The following is a 25727-nucleotide window of genomic DNA, read 5'->3' on the forward strand; positions in this document are numbered from 1 at the left end:
TGGTTCATATTACGCGTATTTAGTATAATATTTTACAGAATCTAAAAATCTTTGACGAGTTTGACCAAAGTCAAGATTTTCGCCGACTGATCAAGTAATAATAACGTAATTTTTGTATGACACGCTAACAGCATTGAAATAAATCGATGATTATATGTTAATGATATTGAGAACTTCTTAAAATGCTATGCAAATACTATCAAAAGGTCTAATTTACCTGTAATTTGACAAAAATCCATTTTTTAAGCAACCGATATCACTTCCGCATTACGTCACAACATGTTTTTATTTACCTTTACGCCAAGCTCTTCAAGGAGATCAAGAGTTTCGTCCCTTTACATGGCTATTTTTAGAGTAGAATTTTCCGACGAAAATACCGTATTTGTTCAAAATTTACCACGAGCGCACTTTAGAACAATTTTCTCTCGTGTATCATTCTTCGTGTTTTTGCAATCCTCAAAACATATCCAAAAATTAAAATTGTTCTCCCCTGCGCTCGTATCGTATTTTAGTGATAAAGTGCACGAAAACGTCTAAAAATGTACAAAATCTGTGTTGATGGCATGAAACTAGACCATGTATCATGACTTTTTAGGCAAAACTGTTGCATTTTTTCTTTATAAAATGCAAGATTAATCCTTTATCTTTCAAATAATTCATATCGTTGAGATGTAGTTTTAATTTCATTTTCTTCAAAATTTGGGGGCTAAAACTGTGCCTTATCATACATGGTCCTTTGAAATGTATTTTACTCACTCTTTGTCGTGAGTAAATCAATTATTCACTAATTTCATGTTCCTAACTACAAAAACAACAAACGAAATATAGGATACAGGTCTTAGTATTTGACAGCATTCCAATGTACAAAAAATACGAATATATTTGTCTTGCAAATGTCAGATGGTACGATGTTGTGCGATGTGGTGATGATCGACCAGTAGAAGTGGGGTAAATGTGATTATCTTTATCTTTGTACACCACTCAACCTGAAAACATACTATCAACATTTAAGGCAAACATATAATCAGATGTACATGAAAATCTAAACTGTAAAATGTGTTTTCTATTAGGTCCCGAATGAACCAAATGTAATAACTTGAACTCATCTAATCTGGAATAGTTAAACAGCATATAAGATGGCCATTCTGGTCTCTCTCAGCTTCGTTGAACAACCACAAAATAGAAAAAATGTATAGTGTGTAAAACATAACATTCTTTCAAGGTAAATCAAAATAAAATGAAAGCTAGCTCAAAAGAGGATAACGGCAATTTACATTTGATAACGAAAGAATAACATTGCATGGGGAAAAACAGCATAAAATATATTGATATAGAATTAAATGCCTACTTGTGAATGCCACTTTTCTAAATGTAGATACCGAGTCTGGCATGAAAAATTCAAATGTTCTCATATAATGTTAAATGTATATCTGCCTTTAAAGTTCTAGTAATACATGAATACTCAACAGTAATTATCAAGGAATGTTCATGTCTAAAGACCCTTGAAATATAAGGTACGTAACTGTGAACCCTATTTTCCATCAGAACATAAAAGAGATGTAATGTCTGGCCTGAGGAATCTCTCTAGAACTAAATGATTACTCTTGTTTAAATCACAATCAAAAAGTCAAATGTGCCTTTAATATGCGAATACTGCTACAAGCCATCACCAATAACTATTAAGAAACTTTAAATGTCTGTAAGGGTGGGTGGGAGGGAATAAACAAATAATCAAAATACGTGTTATGCTGTCAAATATTCAACCTCGAGTGAAGAATATCAGTTAACAATCACTTATATAGTGCACTGAAAACATGAGAAAATCGTGAAATGCAAGCAGAAAACGCGGTAAAATAACTACCGGGAACTGGAGACAAAAATAGTTAGCAGACGATGAAAAACGTGAATAATTTAATGCAATGCCACTGGACAAAAATAATTTCAAACACTAAATACTGTTACAACTGTATTAATAAATTTACTAGTTGCTGACACCTATTCACATTAGCAGATCTTAACAATTTCAAACTGTTTTATAGAGCTTGAGCCGTATTGTTCGTTAATAGTAGTTCAGCCAGGAAAATTGTAAGGGTGTTTAAGTATAGGTTTGTGGTTTGGCAAAAGAAATTTACATATACTTTGTTATCTCGCATATGTAATTGGTGCCAAAATTATTTAAATGGAATGAGAAGTTTTATTTTTCTAATTATTGGCTAACCTGTTTAGTGTTTAAAATTATTTTTGTTAACAAATTCAAGCTCCGCGTACAGTATGTGACTTACCGGGTTAATAAACGACTGGAAGTAAATGTTGATTTACCAACGACATTTGTTGTTGAACAACGTAGCTTGACTGCCTAAGACATAGATTTTAGGACGCATAACTGCAATAATGGTAATTAAGAGTGTGGATGTTCTCCAACAAAGTCGTCAGTGTGAATGTTCTCATTTTAATAATGTTGTTTGTTTTGAATAAAATATCGTCAGATATCCTTGAAAATCGCAAAATAAAACAATGATTGACTATTATGCTCGTCACTGATATTAAATGAGCGTCAAATCTGTCCTCATTTTACGAAAATACGGTCAAAACTCACTTTCTTAGACAAAAGTGTGGTACAGCTCATACCCTCTTTGCCAACTGTTCGCGTTTTCGAGCAAAAACCAAGCTATACGTACAATATGGAACACTACCGCAGAATAGTATACTCCAGGCCGGGTACGGTGCTCTTTATCTCGAGTCGAAAACTGCAGTAATAAAAAAGTTACAAGACTTTTCTGACCTGAATCGACGTAAATTTGTGTGTGGTCAGCTCATTTGCGCTGGGTTTCGATGACGTTGCACCGTGATTAAAACCCCCTCAAAGAGCCAAAAGAAGTGTGTCGGAATCATTGTATCTGAAGTGGAGATCAAAGCGGTATAGTTGCCCGAGATTGTCATGACATTACGTCATGTTTTCGCGCCATGTGACACATCACTGTCTGATCGTACCGCCTCGGTTCTTTAAATTGCTGAGAAGAAATCAATAAAAAAGTTCCTTCTTTATTTTTTTTTTGAAAGCGAATGTGCAATATCCCATATTAACTGACAGGTAAATGTGTCAAAAGATAATAGTAGATATCCTACCTCTGTGACTATTTTGCTCTCAAGGAATTTACATTATTGTGAGAAGAATATCTTAAATAGTGTCGTGTCAAAAAATAAGTGTACAAAGATTCATTTAATTCTTATTAAAAACCACGACATCATACTGTTTTATTTTAAAACCACATTTCTATCTACGTCCACGAGGTCACGTAACCTATTCTTACGGAAATCTGCTAGCTAAAGATCGTTTTACTCCATGTATTTAAATTGCTGCCGCTTTTTCATTATTTAAGATTTTTTAATTCTGTTTTTTTTTTTACTTTCTGGTCAAAAGTCTGAATTGTATGACCATAGTATGTATCATTTATTTACTTTTAGAAATAAAGAAATAATTAAGATCGCGCTGTTTGAAATTTTACAAATAATTATATGAAAATTCGATGGTTTTTATAGAATTTTGCCTACATATCTGTCGATATCTTATTAAAATCGTTATAGAATTCAAACTGTATTACTTCTCAAGCGGGGATGAAAATTTGAAGCGATTATATTAAAGAATGAATGCACTACGCGCGTTTTTCGTGTACGTGTTGATATTTAAAACAAAAGTAACGGCGATGTAAATGAGATATTACGATAGGTCGCACGTGCTCGTGGAATGGAAAATTACCGGCATGACCGTATTGATATCTTTACGATTCGCGGGTAAATTCCACGAAATCCAGGTTATTTTTCTGGATGTAATTTCTGAATTTGGTAAGTTACGACGTAAAAACCACTCGCCCGATCGGCCGAGTATGCCGGACGGTCGGACCAGCCTCGACTGGTAAAACGGCGGTCCGCGTCAAAATCTTCCGGTCTTGTCCGTCGGACCGACGAATTTCGCGATGTCTGGCGTCGAAAAAAACAGCAAGGTCGGAGTCTTTTGTTAGGTAGGGTCGGGTGACCGAACCACAACATTTTTTAGGCCTAAATTAAGCGAGTCCCGACTTCTTGTTTAAGTGATGATAGTTTAAAATATCCCAGTATGTATTTGCACGTATTTAAAAAGAAATAATTAGTATGGAAAATGTTCAGTCGAAATTTATTATTATTTTTTGTTTGAAAACGATCTGATGAAGCCTTCATAAACGTTATTGGTTTATCAAACGGGTGCACGAATCGAACTTCAAACAAGCGCGACCTATATATAATGTGACCCAGTGCTTCCCTAGAGACAATATGGCGTCTTCCGACGAATACACGCTGGTAAAAAATACTAAGGGTCATTAATCTAACTAGTCATTAGTCAAGTTAATATTCCAGTGTATTTTTTTTTTGCTCATAATAAATGAAGTATTTCTGACAGTTTTTCAATATTTTTATGACCACTACTGTAAGTCTTACGATAAATATGGTGATATACCGTGGTATATACCGCGGTAATTAGGAAAAAACCGTGGTATACCACGGTATTTTTTTCAAGGCGGTATCCAGCCCTACAGTATGCTATAAACAAAAGACTTGGATTAAAATTTGTATATATAAAACCTTATAGTTGTTTTCATATAGCATATTTGGCCGATTATCAAAAAGGTAACGTTATTTAAAGTAAAAAAAATCCATATAAGTCAACACATAACTCTTTACCAGGAAGAGATAGGTCAAAATACACCTAAAATTTGGATGTAACATGCATGTTGTACCACAGAAAACTGGTCTCGATTTTTCCCTACGGCCTGTAATAGGTAAGTTACAATATAAGCTATTTATAGTAAAACAAAGGGAAATAACTCTAAAAAAAGAGTGCCTCATGGTGGTGAACATTTGTGCCAAGTTACTTCAAAATCCCTCCATGCATAAAGAAGAAATGCTCCGGACAAAATCATTTTTGAATTTGGCATTTGACCCCTAAGCATGACCTTGACCTTAGACCTAGGGACCTGATTCTTGCGCACAACAATCTGTCTTATGATAGCGAACATTTATGTCAAGTTACATCAAAATCCCTCCATGCATGAAGAAGAAGTTTTCCAGACAAAGTCATTCTTGTATCTGAACTTTGGCATCTGAGTGTAACCTTGACCTTCGACCTAGGGACCAGGTTCTTGTGCATGACATTCCTTCTCATAGTGGTGAACATTTGTGCCAAGTAATATTCAAATCCTGTTTTGCATGGCAAAGTTATACACCGGACAGGAAAAATGTCCCATTAACCTTTGATCTCGAAGTGTGACCTTGACCTTTAAGCTAGGGTTCTGAGTGTTGCACATGACACGTTGTTTCGTCATGGGGAACATTTATGCCAAGTAAAATTAAAATCCCTTGCTGGATGTCAGAGTTCTGGACCGGACAGGTAAAAAACCCTATTGACCTTTGATCTCCAATTGTGACATTGACCTTTGAGCTAGGGGTCCGGGTTTTGCGCACGACACGTCATCTCATCATGGGAAACATTTGTGCCAAGTAATATTAAAATCCCTTCCTGGATGACAAAGTTTTGGACCGGACAGGAAACAGACCCTGTTCATGCCATGTTAACATTTGACTGCCAAGTGTGACCTTGACCTTTAAGGTAGGGGTCTGAAAGTTGTGCATGGTACATTGAATTATTATGAGGTACATTTGTGCCAAGTAATATTAAAATCCCTTCATGGATGGCAGAGTTATGGACCGGACAGGAAAAAAGCCCTGTTGACCTTTGACCTCAAATTGTGACCTTGACTTTTAAACTAGGGGTCCGGGTTTTGCGGATGACACGTCGTCTCATCATGGGAATCATTTGTACCAAGTAATATTAAAATCCCTTCATGGATGACAGAGTTAAGGACCGGACACAACATTGCGGACGGACGGACGGACGGAATAACGGGATGACGGACGGAAAAGCGCATTCCTATAGTCCCCGAAACTGGTTTTCAACCAGTAAGGGACTAATAAACATATATGTCAGTTTTTGTTGATACAGCTGATTGAGAATTACGCTGAGATCCATTTAAACTTAATGACCATTGTTATTAAGTTGTATTTTGTTGGCAGAAGTGTTCTTTAAATAACTTTAAATACATATAATATAAAATAGCCGCCGGTTTCTTTTTGCCACGCCGGTATTTGGCAAATTCAGCCCATATTTATACGCGCTTTACAAAAATGAAAATTGCCTTAAATTGTTACATTAACCCACCTATTTTAAAGTTAGTATGTTTTGATATGATATCATTACTAGTTTTTTGTAAATCAGTACGAGAAACTTACATTTGCCATGGCAAAAGCGGTTTGCCATGGCAAATCGGTCTTTTGCCATGGCAAAATGTGTTGCCATGGCAAAATAATTTTGCCATGGCAAGAAAATTCGTGATTTTGCCATGGCAAAATTGCCATGGCAATTTTTTTTCCATTTTTCTTAAAAAGTGATTTTAACTACTTCCAAACGAATGTATTGGTAGAAATATGTTGTTTCATATCAATAACTCAGTTTTTTTTTATTTTGCCATGGCAAAAACTGGCCATGGCAACTTTGCCATGGCAAGATTCTGCCATGGCAATTTTGCCATGGCAAGGTTCTGCCATGGCAATTTTGCCATGGCCAGTTTCTGCCATGGCAACTTTGCCATGGCAAGATTCTGCCATGGCAACTTTGCCATGGCAAGATTTTACCATGGTAAGTTTGCCATGGCAAGATTTTGCCATGGCAATTAATTTATTTTTTCAAATATTTTAAAGGAAGTTTGATAATTTTAGTGATTATGAAATACAATACTGGCAGGAAAAGAGAAGATTTTAGATTTCTTGTGTTGGCACATTTAAATCAGCAAGCACAGAATCTTGCTACATAGATTGTTTCACCATTACTGGGATAAATGCTGATTGATTTTCAGTGGCAAGAAGTAGCTTTTACATCCTTGTTTTATTGAATGAAAATGCATGAAATGTATTTGTAATATTACATAATGGTCATCGTGTGCCATTATTATTTTTCTGTTTTTCTATTTAGAACAATACAAAAATTACTTAAATTACAGAACATATCTATTCATCAAACAAGTAAGTTTCTTTCGTTTATGAAATACGATATTAGTTATTATCATAGTATCTTGATCTTTGATGTTATATATAACTCGAGAATTTTAGCAGGCTTGGATAATCTAAGCCGCGCAAAAATAGAAAAAAAAATATCCGAACAAAAATGTTTAGCGCTTTAAAGTTTTTTTATATTCTTGATCTGCATTGAGGTACTTAAGCATTCAAGACATCATACAGCGATTTTAATGACGAATAGGAAAAATGTGTATCAGATTTTCCCTTGCACATAGGTTTGTGCAACATATGCTATGTTACAAAAATAAGCATTTTGCAAAACCCGTAGAAAGTCACACACCAGCGGAACCGGTTATAGGTTCGATGCCCGGTCGCGTCATACCAAAGACGTAAAAATGGTACTAGACGCTTCCTCAATCGGCGCTCAAGATGGTAGTCTTAGGACTTGTCAGTCCGGTGTCAGTATAATGTTACTGGGTGGGGTATCAGATCACGTTCTTACGGAGTGATATTCTAGTGAGGCAGCACTATAAAGTTGGGTGTTGTGCTCACTGCTACATTTTTTTTTAATTGTTCATAAAAAGTGATTTTAACTATCTCCAAACGAATGCATTGGTAGAAATATATTGTTTCATTTTGATAACTCAGTTTGTTTTGTTTTTATTTTGCCATGGCAATTAAGTTATTTTTTAAAGTAAGTTCGATAATTTTAGTGATTATGAAATACAATACAAGAGGAACAGAGAAGATTTTAGATTTCCTACGTTGGCACATTTAAATCGACAAGCACAGAATCTTGCTACAAGGATTATCTCGCCATTGTTGGGATAAATGCTAATTGATTTTCAGTGGCAAGGAGTAGTTTTTTACTTCCTTGTTTTAATGAATAAAAATTGATGAAATGTAATTGTAATATTATATAACGGTGATCATATGACATATATTTGTCTGTTTAGAACAATACATATATTTCTCGAATTACATATATATAAAGTAAGTTTCTTTCGTTTAATATGAAATACGATATTATTATTATCACAATATCTTAATCTTTGATGTTATATATGACTCGAGAATTTTAGCAGGCTTGGATAATCTAAGCCGCGCAAAAATAGAAAAAAATATCCGAACAAAAATGTTTAGCGCTTTAAAGTTTTTTTATATTCTTGATCTGCATTGAGGTACTAACGCATTCTAGACATGATTGTGAATACAGCGATTTTTAATGACGAATAGGAAAAATGTGTATCAGATTTTCCCTAGTACATAGGTTTGTGCAACATATGCAATGTTGCAAAAATGAGCATTTTGCAAAACCCGTAGAAAGTCACACCCCAGCGAAACCGGTTATAGGTTCGATGCCCGGTCGCGTCATACCAAAGACGTAAAAATGGTACTAGAAGCTTCCTCACTTGGCGCTCAAGACGGTAGTCCTAGGACTTGTCAGCCCGGTGTCAGTATAATGTTACTGGGTGGGGTATCATATCACGTTCTTACGGCGTAATATTCTAGTGAGGCAGCACTATAAAGTTGGGCATTGTGCTCACTGCTACAAGTAGACACCGTAGTTTATATAACTGTAAAACTTTTGAAAAAGATGTTAAACCTGAACACACACTTAATTCAGAGATACGCACCGTTGTCAGATAGCTAGCATTTATTGGGAATCAAAACATGTCAGGCAGGCGAATTTTAAGTGCATCGGTACAAAGGCAGTTTTATTTATATAAAAATATTATGAAATGGCAATATTTAAACACAGAAACTATTTTGCGGAAAGATAGATTTGTTTGTTTTGGGTTTAATGCCGTTTTCAACAGTATTTCAATCATGTAACGGCTGGCAGTTAACCTAGCCAGTGTTGCTGGATTCTGTACCGGTACAAACCTGTTCTCCGCAAGTACCTGCCAACTTCCCCACATGAAAAAGAGGTGGAGGACTAATGATTTCAGATACAACTTCTTTTATCAAATCGTCACGGAGAACATTCGTCCAGCCCGAGGATCGAACCTACGACCTCGCGATTCGTAGACCGAAGCTCTCCCTACTGACTAAGCTAAGCGGGCGGGTATGCGGAAAGATAGAGCTCCTCAATTTTAATCACTAATGATTAATCAGATTTTAGATATGGCCGGGTTATTATCATTATTATTATTATTATCATTATTATCATTGTTATTATTAATTTTGTAAACACGTTCAAATGCGCTTTACATATAGAAATGCAGCCACACAGGGCGCGAAATTCATCCTCTACTTCAGACTCTGAGCGGCCTGACCACAGGGACAGAATGAGATAAGGCCCCAGAAGAGTTAGAGAGAACATATTTAGATAAGGTTTGTCCGGCTAAATTAACCTATCTCTTTGCGATTAGAAATTCTGCTGTTTAAGGTGTCCAGTGCATAGCACTGATTCACGCAAAGCCGTCTCTCCCGGGAAGAACCAGTACAGGCCTCTTAGTTAGGTGGGAGACACTCCAGAGCATCTCAGAAACTTCCAATGCCTGGACCGGAACTCGAACCCTGGACCTCTTGATTGACAGTCAAGCGTGTTACCGCTAGACCACCGGTCCGCCTAGAGCTGGACATAATTCCAGACTGAAATAAAACGAAGGTTATAATTACGTCACAAGTTGGTCTATCAGACTGAAATAAAAATGAAAGGAATAGTCACGTTAGAAAGTGGACTGATTATTCCCTACCTAGCGGGTAAAGATATTATGCAGGTAGTAGATCGCCTTCATGTTTCCAAGAGAGAAAAGCTACAAGTCAGCATTTGTGACGCCATATTTCGCCTCATATTACGAAGTGATAGTGTATGAGTGAGTTTAACTAGACGGCGTGGATGGTAGCATCCATTTCCACTACCGTCCAAGAACAGGCTCAATCAATTTTATGAAGAGATATATATCAGAAAAAAATATTCAAGTTTCTTTCTTTTTATGCCCCCGAAAGAAGCAATATTAGTTTTCAACTGTCCGTCCGTTCGTTCGTTAGTTAGTTAGTTCGTTCGTTCGTCACAACGTTAACGTTTTGCATGAAGGCACTTTACTTGCGAACCACTGCACCCAGGACCTTCAAACTTCACAAGCATCTTTCGCACATTTGCACGTAAAACAAGGGCCAAATGAGCATTATTTCACTTGTGCAATGTATTTTACATACAATAAGATACTTTACATGCCTTCGAGTTGTTTACTTTAAAAGGTTATAACACACTAAATAGTTGTTGTTCTTTATTCTGTATAAAATTGATCTATTTCAAATGACCGCAGCACAAATCAGGACCCATTTTAAATGTCTGTAACCTACATTTTCTTGAAGAATATTATCAGTGCTAAATAAAATTTAAAAAAAAAAAGTGGGGTCATGTTTGATGCAAGAAAAATAGTATCAGTCAAGCACACCAACTGAAAAAATACTAGTAGCTGAAAAAGAGACCCCAAATTATACTGGTGGTGTATAATTTAAGTTTCCATGAAAAATTTTGTCATGTTGTTATTTCATTATCGAAATGCTACCTACGTGTCAAGCATAGATCTGTCATGTGATTTTACTCCAAAAAATGCAAAGAGAATAGGAAACATAGCTCTACAGAGCACAAAAATGAGGACTATTTGCATCCGCCATTACCATTTGTTTTCGCGCCATTTTTCTATTTAGTGTCTGTATGCCTATAAACGAAAGTAGGGTGTTTATTCTGCGGACCACTTTCTGAAATGCGGCAATATGAGGGTACCTGACTTCATTTAACGTGCATTTTACTGCATACTATTCAACACCCTCTTTTTCTGTTTTGTTGAGGCAAATGTATGGATTTTTGTGGAAAAATAGGTCTACGACAGAGTGAAAATCTAAAAACTGTATCAAAATTGTTTTGAGGTAGCTGAATTTTATATGAAAAAAAAGAACATTTTTATTGGTATATAGCCAACACCAGACATGGAAGTGTGACCTACTTGCCCTCGAGCCAGTCACTCATTAAGAACTAAATAGGTATGTATTTAACAGATGTTAGATGTTAAAACAAGGATTATCTTATCCTAGAAAAAAATCTACAAAACTTGATTTATTTCAAGTGAAATGATGTTGTTGCACCGACATTTTCGAAACACAGGTTGATACGAATGTTACATGATTGATTCTTTAATACTTGTTCTATTTACATATTACTCTTTAACAGCTCAATCACGTTTTCCTTTTATAATGTGGAAAGAAAATATCGCGTTTATTCATAATTATTATTGTTGTTATTATTAATATTATTATCAAAAGTATAAGGGATTACAGATTATTCTTTTCTTTTAACGTGTGCTAGAACTGCTTGAGTTTAGCTCTACGAATATACTAAACCACGGTTACATTTTTCTGAACTTAACGCTAATAAATACAGACAGACAGACGGACGGACGGACGGACGGACGGGCAGACAAATTATTGAGGTAAACTGTGTTTTTTTTTTCAAACAATATAAACATAATTATACATTTAAATATTGCCGTGTGATTGTATACAAATAACATAGAGAGTAAGCATTTTTCAATAAAATATTTCTATTTTCGTACTGACTGTATCTGACAACAATTGTATTTATTATAATAATTAAAAATTTTCGGGAATTTGGCTGTTAACATAGACGCAGTGCTTCCGCTGCTATCACCAACACCCTAGTCCCCTAATAAAAAGGTGTTATAGGTTAAAGGTCAGTAATTCAAATCCTTCCTTTTTTCATATAAAAAACGACAACTTCATGTCCTCTTTACGTATCTTTAGAGAACATCACTTTTTCCTGCACCAATTTTTCATGAAAGTTCTATCACAAATTAACGAAAAAATGAAATGAAAATAGGGGGTTGAATAGTTCCTAGTGAAATGCCAGTCAGTTGTGGTCTGCTACCCTAAAAATGGCGCATATTTGCTCTCCTCCGCGCAATAAACACCTACTTCCGGTTTCGATCTGCAAAACTTGCCATGTGGGTTGTATGAACATGAAAACCGTCTCATTTGATGCAGAATGTATTCTAGTGGCGAAAAAGTGTGATTAAAGCACTCGTTCTACACGAATTTGCGCAGAAAATGGGAAAATTAGGATCTATTTATTATGGACTTCTTTCGACTACACCACGGAAGCACATTTTCGACCGAATTACTGACCTTATTCCTTAATAAGCGATAAACATGCGAAAAGATATTGATTGGTAATAAAATTCTCTGCTTTCTACGGCTGTCTCAGGCGCTCCGAAAACAATTTACTCAAAATGTTGCATTATATCAACTCTTATTGCATATATGGCTAAAAAATTAGGTATATATATATATGATTGTGTGAGTCTTCAAAATACGAGACAGCTATATCGTATCTTTATTTAAGAAGAAACAAATATAATCTATAATGGATATAACAGACTAGTTTGGCTATATGGAAAGAAACAGATATTATAATTCACTATGTGTAGCAAAGCTGATTATCAAGTAACTATCTACTTGCAAAGTACATTATATGTTATGAAATATAGCCATTTTTATTTATTAACATGATACGTCAGCAGTGTAATTTTGAAATAGAAAAGATTGATAAAACGTTTTCCGTAAACAATAGACATGTATTTTCAATATTTCAGTAATGCTGACTTAAAGTAAATAGCTTTTATTCTATATCTATTTTATCTATCCAATCGCGAACGTTCATTTGCAACACGTGACCGTACAATATATTACGGTATTTGGATGCACGTGCGTACAAAAATCCTGTATTTTCTGTATTTGGACGCACGCGCGTACAAAAAATCCTGTATTTTCTGTATTTAGACGGTTCAACAGTCCCATGTTAAACATATGATAAAGCCAGAAACGCGTGAAAATGTTCCGAATGTAAATCGGATGAAGTAGGCGCTCTGTGTACAGAGTTTGATTATGCGTCTTGAAATCTGGATTTAATTTTAGTTGTTTTTTTTGTTTACAACACACAAAAACGATTCAAGGGATAACAACGCTATCTGATTTAGATATTAAAACTTCGTTAATAAATACAGTAAAAAGGATCATCAGATGTTGGATTATTTGAAAAGTCACTAAAAGAAGCCGTTCCGGACGAAACCTAGAAATTGGTGTCTGAATAGCTACCTAAGCATTTTTTGTTTAACGGTTAGAAACAAAATGGAGAAGACTATGAATGGCAGCGGACGGGCGGTCAGCATCCAAAACATGTCTGCTCTATAATTCAGTTTTCGTCGGCTCTTCACCAAACTTGCTGAGAATGTTTGTGGGCATTACATCTCGGCCAATTTTGATAACCAGCCAAATTGTACCAGGCGCTCTTTGATTATAGTCCTTGAATTACTCGAAAAACGGGGAATTTAGCCTTGTCCGCTCTTTTAAGTCTAACAGTTTTCATCCGATCTTCACCAAACTTGCTGACAATGTTTGTGGGCATAATACCTGAGCCAAGTATTATTACCACCCAAATCGCCAAATGGCTGTTGTAGGGAGGTTGCACAATATACTTTTTTTAATGATGATACGCAGAAAAAAACAACATTCAATGAATTACGTATATTACGTATGAAGTGAAATAAATATAGAATAAAAAGGTTATTTAAGGTCTAACATTGTTCTGTATAATAATTATATATTTTCACTCATACCAAGCTGGGGAAAAAAAAGACAGGAATACAATATTCAGTGAAACGTTTTTAATTTAAACTATTATTATAGTAAGATAAAATAGATATAGAATAAAAAGGTTATTTAACATTGTACTGTACAATACGAGATATATTTGGACTCGTACCCAGCTGAGAAAACCATATTGATCTCGCCTAGCGGCTCGTCCAATATGGTTTTCTCAGCTGGGTACTCGTCCAAATATATCACCGTATTGTACAGAACAATGTTAAATAACCTAATAGTATTTCATATATGATTTTTGAAAAGTAGTACTACAAATATTTTACAACGGACAATATTTTGTCCAAACGATTCTCAGGCGAAAATAGTAGACTACTAAATAGGCAGTGTTATCTATGACGAAACAGGCGCGTGGCGAGGCATCTAGTATTAGGGCGGCATGAGACATTGACAGGGTGGGTATGGGAGGGGTGTCCCCTCCGAGGTTGTGGGAATTTTTTTGCAAATTGCACCATAATTGACATGATTTACTTGCATTTAATTACCTTATAAATAACCAATTATATCAAGACGTTATTTGTGCCAACTTTATCAAGAAGCTCTGTTTAAGCAATGCTTGAAATAATTCTGAAAGACACTGAAATTTAAAAACGTTTCATTGTCTAGAAACTGTAGAAACTGTAAAACGGCGCAACTGTATCAATGTGTTGGAAGCTTATAACATATTTAATGAGCTTTTCTCGTCAGGTATCAATTATCGTCAGAAAATATTGAAGCAACGAACCATTCATTTATAAAAGGGTAAAACACAAGAAAGAGTGATGTGAAAGACGAATGTTGCTTGTTTCTTCTTTATCAGATGTTATTGCATATACATTCTGCATCTATATTCTACAGATAATCAACAATTAAAATATTCTTATTAAGCCTTTACCTGCTTTTGGTATAACACCTGCTTCAAAATGTAAAACAATATCGGCGCTCAACTAAGGCACAACTGCACCCTTTAACAAAGTTTAAGTATAGAAGATTATATCGAAAACTCTACACTTTTGTTCTGTTCAAAGAGCTATCATTTTTATTGCTCTTTGCTCCATTAAATGACGAGCGTCCGCCGCACCACCAAAAAGATAATCCCCCCCCCCCCCCACACACACACAATAATTAATTTATTGATTTTTGACACTTGGCGATTCCGCTAATTGACAATACACGTGTCAAGAAAAAAAAAGAAGAAAAAGAAAGACAATACACGTGTCCCTAGTAACGCTCTGTCGATTACCGCCGTTTCACCTCTCCAGTTTTGCATGAGCGTAGAAAGTTGATGAAAAAATCTGGACATTTTCAAAATATTTGAAACACCGTCTTTACTGGCCGAATTATTGGGGAGGCGACTACTTACATTCTATTTGGTAGTGATGAGCCTTAAACACTTTGCATTGTACTATTCGTACACGTTGCACGTTACACGTTTGGTTAATCGTGCAACAAATCATATTAGTGAGAAATGTTGGAAATGGTAAAGCGCGTGCGCAGCGTGCGTCGTCTGCATGACGCCATGTGGAATTGTTTTAAACATTGCTTTCATTTCAAAAGTTTAAATGGAATCAGAACATAATAACTAATTTATCTTGATTAACTACCGTTTGTAAGAGCAAACATAGAACAAATTTTCTTTTTATTTCGTATCATTTCGTTCTTAAGATTTACATTTTAAAAACCATTCCAGTGAACTTCTATATTATTTTTAACAAACACAGGTTTACATAAGTTATTGATTGAAAAGGCAAAACAATCCACATTAGAAACGGCATATTTCCAAATGCCTCGGGCATTCATACAATGATGATAACAGACTTAAACATTTTGCTGCGTTTTTTTTAATCCACTGTTATAAGGATGAGTGATCATAATTGTTCTTTTATGAAATATTTAAATTTTTATTTAGAATTAAACATTTGAGGATGAATAATTATAAATATGAATTATGCACAGATTACACTCTGCATTCAGTTTGGTGTTTTGATAAATTATTCACATATTTAAAGGGGATAAAATACAGCTTTAATACGGGAGCTGGCATATTTTAAAATAGATATATTTTACTTCCTATGTACTATAATCTATCATCTGTCTAAAAATCAACCAAAACGCATAACTTCATATAAGATGCTCACGGGCGACATGTCGAGTCCGCCAGCTGTCAAAAGGACTGGAAGCGCAAAACATCTAATTATAAGTACACACAAAAATCCTTACCAGTAGAGATAGATCATACATTTGTTACACATCTCAATATTGGATGCAAGATGCATGTTGTACTGTTTAAAAGTGGTGTTGATTTTTTTAATACGAACATATACAAAAAGTTACAATTGCAGTATCATAACAAATGTCTCTAAAATATCGTAATAAAAAATCAAAAAAGTCACTTCCGGTTTGGTGTAATCCGTCCTTAAAGAAACATTTTTCATACTCAAAATGTGTTATTTTCACTTAAATTGTACCAGTAACCTAAATGCATGAAAAAAATACCAGTTTCAGTTTGATACAATCAATTTTCAAGGTTTTATGGCTTTTTCAGTAACGTATGCTAGCGCGCCAAATTTCCTGGAAAAAAGCTGTCGCGACATCATTTTTGACCGCTTTTCCTTGCTTGAGCTTATTTTTGCCATCTTTTATCAAGTTTTACCATAAACTGCACTCAAATCACACACTGTTACTGTAAAATATACCCAAACTCACCCCTGACACCTAAAACATACCAATATTTAGTCAATAAATATGCATTTTTTGAAAAAAATACACCCAAAACAGTGATTTTGAAATATTTTTAGTTTTTTCTTCTTTTTCTCTGCTAAATTGCACTGAAATTGTCATCTTCTATCATAATCTGGCCAAACTAGCCTGTTTACAGCCACAAGTTTAAATTTTTACCCCTGCACAACTTATAGGTTACATTCTACCAATTCAATTCCTTATTTATTTCATATTAATAACAAAACATCCAGACCTCATTTTCAGCACTTTAGAGCATTTCAATGATATGAAAACCATATATGGTCATTTAGTATAACATGTCTTCTTATCAAAAATAGAAAAATATTGACATGTTATGTTGAATATAAGAAAAATAATCTGTTCTGAGAAACATCACCCTCTAAAAATGCCCCCATGAAAACAGCCGTTTAGCAGTTACGCGTAGGTAAACATTTTTCGCAAAGAATAAAACTTATTCCAAGAAATTTACAATGAAAATGGTCTAGATCTATTCTCAATACTATAAGCAATAAACATAAGCCAAAAATTTAACTGTCACCTCCTCATGTCACTCATTATACCAGATTTCATCCATAGCATGGAACTACATTTTGGACTACTTCACATGTAACACTGAGTAGTCACTTCCGGTTTGGTGTAATCCGTCCTATATGTACATACGTAGAATTTAGTAGCCAGAGATCAGTTATTTTGCTAATGTGTTTATATGTGTTTACTTGGATATATTCAATATTGTCTGAAATTGTACTTATATGTGTAATCTTCATATATATATACGGAGGATATTATATAAATAATACGGTAAGACGTAAGTCTCGAATCCATAATCAAGGCAGGTAAAGAGTTTGACCACACAGCTACCTGCACATGCAATATGATGTAAGTTCTATCGCTGTATTACGGAATACGGTTAATGCCACTACAATCAACGCGACACACGAAACGACACACGAAATTGCAACGCGACGGACAACAATGTACAACGACACACGGCGTTTTAACATTTGAATGTCTCATTGTCGCGCTAGGGTTTGGCAAAAAATGTTACAGTAAAATTGAGTGTCGCGACACACGACAATGCGGAACAAAGACACTCGACATGATATAGCGCAAATGTAGCGGAATTGTCGCATGTCGAAGTAATTTTATTGAGGGCGACACACGACAATCAACGCGACACACGACACGACGCATGACATTCAACGTGACGGTCGACAATGTACAAGAACACACGACATTTTAACATTTGAGTGTGTGTTGTCCTGAAAACGCGACACACGGCATTAACCGCGACACACGACATTCAATGCGACACACGACAACGGGATTCAAGATTGAAGATTCAAAGTTTAACGGGCAATGACACTCGACAGGAATTGTCACATGTCCGGGTAATTTAGGTTAAATGTTGTTAATATATTCCTTTTTTCAAAAATCGGTCATTTTCAAGTATTTTAAGGTATCTTAATAAAAGTTACATGCATTTGTAGAACTACTATGGAACTATTTCAAAAAAGTATAGCGCAATGCTCCAACGCAACCCTAAGGGTCGTTCGGGCTCGAACAAAATGCACGAAAATACACCTTATTTTTCCTACAAAAAAGGATTTTACATCAACTTAGGCCTAAAGCAACACACTTTGGGAATATCATTTATTTTCTATGGAAATAAATAGTTTTAGGTAAGTTTTGTCCGTCTGTACGATCTGCAGACTTGCTATAGGGATTGTTAATGCTAATCTGTTTTCGAAAAAAATATTAATTTCATTTTTTTTAAAAAGCGTTAAAAGTAAGGTATCAAACGACAATTCTTTTGATAAGTAGTTGAAAATATTGTCTAATCGAATATGAAAAACAATTTTCTTCTCCGACGGACACGCCGTCGGGGACATTTGCTGAATTTTTGCCATTTTATGCTTAAATATTAGCCAAAATGAGAAAAGTGCTTATAAAAAATATTTATTTATTGGGGTAAATTACTGAAAATTTAAAAACTTGTTTTTTGTAGAAAGTGACAAAATCTGAAAATTTTAATGACAAAAAGACAACATCTGTTCGTCCGCTGTATGTAATTTAGAATAAAAGCTGTATTTCCGTACTTTTCCGCACGGAAAAGCCCGGGTTTTTTCACAAACTTCAAATAATTGTAGAATGTTCCAAACACAATTTAAATAGAATAACTTTTATGAATTTAAACCTTAACATGATCTAAACAGAAAAGTAATTTTTATATCTCTTTTTTACCGCCACGGTTTTGTTGGAAGATAGTCTCAAAATGTAATCATTTGTCGTGAAAATATCCATACTTCTTCATATATTAAATAGAGAGATGGGCCTTGTCCGAGATCATAATCTTTATAATTTGATGTCCTATTTTAATGATGATACTTTGGTGAAAAAGGCAACCCAAAGTACCTAGAAAAACAGGCCCACGTCAGGTTCGAATCTGGCGGGCTAGGGGTAAAGGGCCATAGTTCAAGTTCCGGTAATATTCTCAAAATATGAACTTTTTCAGAGCAGTCAAGGACTCCTCTTTTCTCTAGGTACTGGCTTGCCTTTGCAACAAGTTATCATTGATTTAAATGGGAAACTCCTCTGACAAGGCATAAGAATATGTTTATATATTTTAAAATTTAATTACATATTACAATATTACATGGGGAAGGTGCTATTTTAACGAAAAGGGGCACATTTTGAGATGGTCCCCGACGAAAACCGTCGGCGTCTAGTATTCAAATCACATATCTGTTTAGACAATGGTTTATATATAATTGAAAAAATTTTATTTCTTTAAAGGTACTTCCGCAAATTGAAATTAGAAATTCATGTGAAAAAACAGAACCCCTCAAAATAGCTTTCGAAATGAAAGGACAAAAAAATATATGATAAAATTTGGAAATGTATATCTGTAGGTAAACTGCGAGCATAAAAGCTACGCTGAACCCTACCTCCACGTGATTTGAAAGAAAATGAATGAACATGTTTGGATAAAATTTTGGTATCGTATGCAACCTAAATTGCTATGTAATATTTATTTTCAAATCATAGAAATGCCAAAATAGTGCATAGGAGCGCTACTGTTTCAAGAAAAGGTCGTTAACCATTCTAATGCGAAAAACACGCGCAAAAGTTTTTCTAAAATATTTATTTCAAGGAATTAAACATATGATTGATTTCCTTACTGAAATATATATGTCTCCTTATTCATAGTTAGAGTACAGAATCCATCGCCACGAGGGTATGAGAAAAGAGGCCAGTTTCCCCTTTAATGCAGAGCGCCAAGCAAGTGAGGTACTGGTACCATTTTTTACGTCTTTGGTATGATGCCTCGATAGCCTAGTGGTAGAGCGTCCGCTTCGAATACGGGAGGTCTTGGGATCGATCCCCGGTCGCGTTATACCAAATTTTAAGTTGATGCAAGACTTCCAGTTGTGAAACATAAGTGATCGATCTAGGCCATTATAACTCTCCAGTGTAAAGGAAAACGTGTCTCGTGCGTTGTACATTCCAGCACATGATATCTGAAATCGAGGCACGACATCTTATCTCGAGAGCATGACATTTTACCTCGAGCGCGAGACATTTTACTTCGATGAAATGGCATCTTATGTCTCTTTTCGGATATGAACATCTTTTATTATACCTATTTTTTGTCTACAATGATAAAATCCCATTACCCAGAAAGAGATATTTTGACTCAAAAACATTTTTAACCTTTATAACACGTGACTAAGCGAAAGTGACCGTTAGATCATGTGACCGCGCTGGTATTTAGAATTATATAAGGGAAATTTTAACTGCTTCATGGCTATATACCAATAAAAAAAATTTTTCTTTGTTACATATAAAATTCACTACTTCAGAACAATTTTTTACAGTTCAGATTTCACTCTGTCGTAAGACCTATTTCACAAGATATCCTATATTTGCTTGGGAAAAACGAAAAGAAAAAGGGATTTGAATACCTGTAGTATGCAGTGAAATGCAAGTCAACTGAAGTCAGGTACCCTCATTTCGTCGCTTTTTTAGAAAGCAGTTCTCGAATAAACATTTAACTTTCCTTTTCAAGTAAACAACTCGAAATCATGCAAATACTAGCATGAAAAGTGTACTATTTTATGTAAAATTCATTTCACAAGGGGAATGCAATTTGGCCCCTGATTTACGCGCAAATGCGCAAAAAAAAGGGAAAAAAACGAGGATCTATTTATCAGGGACTTCTTTCGACTACATCATGGAAGTACATTATTGTCCGAATAACTGCTATATAACCTCATCTTTTAGCCATATGATTGCCTCCCTTGTACACATAATTATATTAGTAACGTCACTATTCAGTGTGTACACAGGCAATAACCGCGCTAAAGATAAAAACTTTTAAAATTTAAATTTAAATTTTAAAAGCATTTTAAAACTTCTTGTACAAAAGTTTGTTCGGTATATTAAAACAAATACTATAGGGAAAGCTTTGTGACACTGGTTTGTCAACCTCTAAACAGAATGTAACCACGCGGCATTCCCTCGGTTGACATTCTCCCCTCGGGTTGACAAATTAAATTTTTCACACACCTGCTGTAATGATATTTATATACGAGTGTCGACATCTATCTCGACGTAGACATTATTTTTGAGCGCAAAGACTTCTTATTTAAATCGCACAACATCCCATTATGAGAGCATGACATTTTATCTCCAGCACTCGACATGTTAATTCGAACGCACAAATCAGTCTCGATCACTTCACACCTTATATCTAATGAAAAATGTATGATATAGCGTTATAGAAAGCCCTTGCCACCGAGGGATCACACCTATTTGTTGATAGAAACCAATGGCAATGATTGACATGCAAGAGTGTTAACTGCACCGATTTGAAACGCCTGTGCCTTTGCACAAAGGACTTAATCTGTCCTGAGGTATTCTGTGTAACAGTGAAGCTGGGGGAAAAGGGAAAGATGTCTTGCAAGTGATCATGGGTTCTAATTCTGTGTTGAAATTTTAGTAAATGTCATAAGGCGGACTATCAGGGAAGATCGTGTTTCTCATTGCACATTTCAAATACGAGCGGTGTACTGATATTTTTGCAATAATCTTAAAGTTTTTGGAATTGCTCTAGTATCACATTATCATCTACCTTTCCAAATTGATCCAACAACTTTTTACTGTATGTCATTGAAGTCTTTATTTTAGTCCTATTATCAACTCTGTTGAAATTTGGAGTCAATTTCCTTTTTGGCTTCATACAAATTTTCTGCACCCTTTATGACACATTGTTAGTTTTGGAGACACAGTAAGTTTGGAATGGCAGACAAATATTAAGCAGTCAATGGGTGCACTTTCAACTTCGTCTGCCAAGTGTGGGTGGAGAATGGTAAACAACATTAGATTCAGGTTTGTTTGGTATATATGGGGCTTTTGTATGAAGCGACACGAAGTACTCGGCTCTTAATCATTGGACTGGATGTTTTTCTTGTCTGCAGATACAGAAATTTAGCTTTAAATTGCTCAATGTCGAACAAAATGACGTTTTTGCGGGAAACTCTTTTATTCGTTTACAGAACATTTTATACTCAGTTGCGGTCATCCCATACGCACATTCGTTCCCAAAATTTTCGTTAACGCGACAACTGATGCTTCTAGACCAATGTTTGTGCGACATTTGTAATTTTTACGCGACATTCTTGCGAAACCGCGGCCTCAGCAGAACCCTGCATGTGTCATGGTGTAACATTATTTATTCTAATCACTGACTTAACTCCAGATCTGGAATAAGAAAACATTCATCATATAAACTAGAAGATGCTTTTGTGGAAAAGCGCATGTCTCCCCCAAAGCATAGCAGTAATAGTCAAGAAGTCAATCGGGGATACGAGCGAAAATCAGACACTGACAGTCATCTAAGTGACTGAAATGCAACAAGGATCATCTACTCAGCATATCCAAACATCCAATGAAGTTTCAATGTTCTGGGTCAAGTGGTTCTCAAGTTATAGGTTAAATTAGACCTATCTTTTTTACTGGCAAAATTTTCTGTGCACAATGTTTGTTTTTTATCTGAACATGCAAAAGGAATATAACAGATTTGGAAGATACAGTAGTGTTTTCCAGTATTGATATATCTCTTTTTTTTGAACAGCAAGCAATGAAAAAGTGGATAAATATGCCATTTTCTCTTTTAAAATATATAATAATTTAAAAAATGCAAGAAGCCTGTCAATAATATGAAATGGTTGCTAATTCTGTAATATTCAGTCATCAGTCAACAATGATTTATTCGGCTTTAATATTTGTTATAAATATAGAGCTTAACTTACTTGACTCCTTGCATTGATCTCAACTGAAGACCTGGAATCCTTTCCTGCAAGTACAATATATAAGGAATTGACTGAACTAGAGACATGGCACGCTATTCTGCAAGTACAATATATATATATATATATATATATATATATATATATATATATATATATATATATATATATATATATATATATATATATATATCAGGAGTTCATCTCAACTGAAGACCTTACACCTTTTCTTGCAAGTACAATAGGTATAAAGAATTGATCTCAGCAGCAAACTTGCCACTCTTTCCTGCGAAAGCAATTTGTATAAAGAATTGATCTCAGCAGCAAACTTGCCATCTTTTCTTGAAGTACAATATGTATAAAGAAATAAAGAATTGATCTTAGCACCAAACTTGCCACATTTTCTTGCAAGTGCAATATGTATAAAGAATTGATCTCAGCAGCAAACTTGCCACACTTTCCTGCAAATGCAGTATGTATAAAGAATTGATCTCAGCAGCAAACCTGCCACCTTTTTTTGCAAGTACAATTTGTATAAAGAACTGATCTCAGCAGCAAACTTGACACCTTTTCCTGCAAAAGCAATTTGTATAAAGAATTGATCTCAGCAGCAAACTTGCCATCTTTTCTTGAAGTACAATATGTATAAAGAAATAAAGAATTGATCTTAGCACCAAACTTGCCACATTTTCTTGCAAGTGCAATATGTATAAAGAATTGATCTCAGCAGCAAACTTGCCACACTTTCCTGCAAATGCAGTATGTATAAAGAATTGATCTCAGCAGCAAACCTGCCACCTTTTTTTGCAAGTACAATTTGTATAAAGAACTGATCTCAGCAGCAAACTTGCCATCTTTTCTTGAGGTAAAACATGTATAAAGAATTGATCTCAGCACCAAACTTGCCGCCCTTTCCTGCAAATGCAGTATGTATAAAGAATTGATCTCAGCAGCAAAACTGCCACCTTTTCTTGCAAGTACAATTTGTATAAAGAACTGATCTCAGCAGCAAACTTGCCATCTTTTCTTGAAGTAAAACATGTATAAAGAATTGATCTCAGCACCAAACTTGCCGCCCTTTCCTACAAATGCAGTATGTATAAAGAATTGATCTCAGCACCAAACTTGCCACATTTTCTTGCAAGTGCAATATGTATAATGAACTGATCTCAGCAGCAAACTTGCCACACTTTCCTGCAAATGCAGTATGTATAAAGAATTGATCTCGGCAGCGAACTTGCCACATTTTCTTGCAAGTGCAATATGTATAAAGAATTGATCTCAGCAGCAAACTTGCCGCCCTTTCCTGCAAATGCAGTATGTATAAAGAATTGATCTCAGCAGCAGACTTGCCACCTTTCTCTGCAAGTGCAACAGAAATATATTTATCAAAAATATATATATCAGCAGAATAGTCAGACATATCTTTTTAACTCTAGATACTCGTTATGTTCGACAATTCTATAACAAAATGTAGAAATCTGAAGAAAACAATTTGCATTATGCAAATCCATCAAAGCGCTAGCTGTTAAAATATATAATAAAGCTTTTACCTATCTCCTAGCTGAAAATAGAGGCAATTATTTTAACATGGCTTTTTAATATTTGTTTGCTGGAGTGTTTACAAGAATTGAAGCAAAATAGTACCCCTTGTAGTAAACCCCAGTCCCGGGGTTAAATTGTTCAACGATGACCTAAAATATGGTTGTTGGCAATGTTCTTATTGCTCGAGTTTTGGGGGTAAATGTTCAGGATGACCGACACCACTGGCTTAATTAATTTCAGGAAAAGCCAGATTCCTTATGAGACCACTTTCTGGGCTATTTCAGAGTTATTATATATATATAATGCCAAGTGCTGTAATAATAAGTTCAGTTATCATAACACCACTTAGATCATAAATTGGAAAAGTCAACACACTATGTAGTATTAAATGAAAACACAAGAGTAATTTCAGTTTTACAAATCTATTTTGTCTTTTCTTTTCTATATTTTTTCTTTCTCCAGATATATTTATTTTGTACAAGTTCAAAATCACAAAAGGTAACAGAATTCAGTTTGAATGCAAGTGCACTAGAGTCATAAAAGTTCCACAAGTTTCCCAGTTAAACTTAAAATTAAAGTCTGCAAAAAATTCTACAGTTCTCAAAAATTGCCACCCACTGTTCTTGGTAATAATAAAAAGCAAAATACAGAATTGCACCCAAAATAATGGCTCCTAAAACTGTCAAATTCAGAAAAAGGTTAAGAATCAGTGCAATAGTTATCAGCCACATTTTTCTATTCACAAATTGATTAATTAATATTTAAATAATTCTAAGTCCAAATTTCTTATTTATATCCACAGAAATAATTTTACCAATTAAGCTTTCCAAAAAGATGTTGCTGCTTTAAGATCCAAAAGTGTAAAGTTAACTGACCTACATTCTGTTTCCTTATATAGACAGGGAGCCTGACTGCTGCGTTTTGATTGGCTAATAATTTTTAAAGGAATTTCAATATTTTCCCCATCTAATACAAGAATTAGAATAAGTGTCATCAAAAACAAATAACATAAACATAATCTACAGAAAAAACTACATCATAACAATATGTTTTAAATAACAGATAACTCTGTTGAAATGATAAAATAAAGTGTCAAAGAAATTGCATAATTTGTCCCCAAAATCCAATATGGCCGCCAAAATTCCATACTCACTTCAAAGGGCCATTTTTAAGGATTACCAGAGAACAAAGCTGATAAAAAATCTATAAAATTTACTACAACTAAAAAACATCATTCTTGACATGGCAGTAAAATTTCCTTCATGAAAAACTTCTTTAAATATTTTTAATAAATATTTCTAATTGGCCAGCTCTAGCCACCTAAGGAATAGACTAGAGAAATTGCAGACAAAAGGGCAT

The 25727-nt window shown here is 34.9% G+C and overlaps 2 protein-coding genes across 4 annotated transcripts in view; both read right to left on the reverse strand.

Annotated features, from left to right (window-relative positions):
* The window catches only part of LOC128546638 (uncharacterized), a 40951-nt gene extending 40686 nt beyond the window's left edge, over positions 1 to 265 (reverse strand). For all 3 annotated transcript variants that reach the window (XM_053517640.1, XM_053517637.1, XM_053517639.1), the window contains exon 1: positions 218 to 265. The gene's annotated coding sequence lies outside the window, so the exon portion shown is untranslated. The remainder of the gene's footprint in view (positions 1 to 217) is intronic.
* Positions 266 to 22229: 21964 nt separating this feature from the next.
* Positions 22230 to 25727, reverse strand: part of LOC128546812 (vitamin D3 hydroxylase-associated protein-like) — a 53181-nt gene continuing 49683 nt past the window's right edge. The window contains exons 13-14 of the mRNA XM_053518166.1: positions 22827 to 22870; positions 22230 to 22275 (exon numbers count right to left, since the gene is read on the reverse strand). Coding sequence (XP_053374141.1) covers positions 22230 to 22275; positions 22827 to 22870 — 90 coding nt within the window. The remainder of the gene's footprint in view (positions 22276 to 22826; positions 22871 to 25727) is intronic.

Source organism: Mercenaria mercenaria, chromosome 11, assembly GCF_021730395.1.
Source record: "Mercenaria mercenaria strain notata chromosome 11, MADL_Memer_1, whole genome shotgun sequence".
NCBI lineage: Eukaryota > Metazoa > Mollusca > Bivalvia > Venerida > Veneridae > Mercenaria > Mercenaria mercenaria.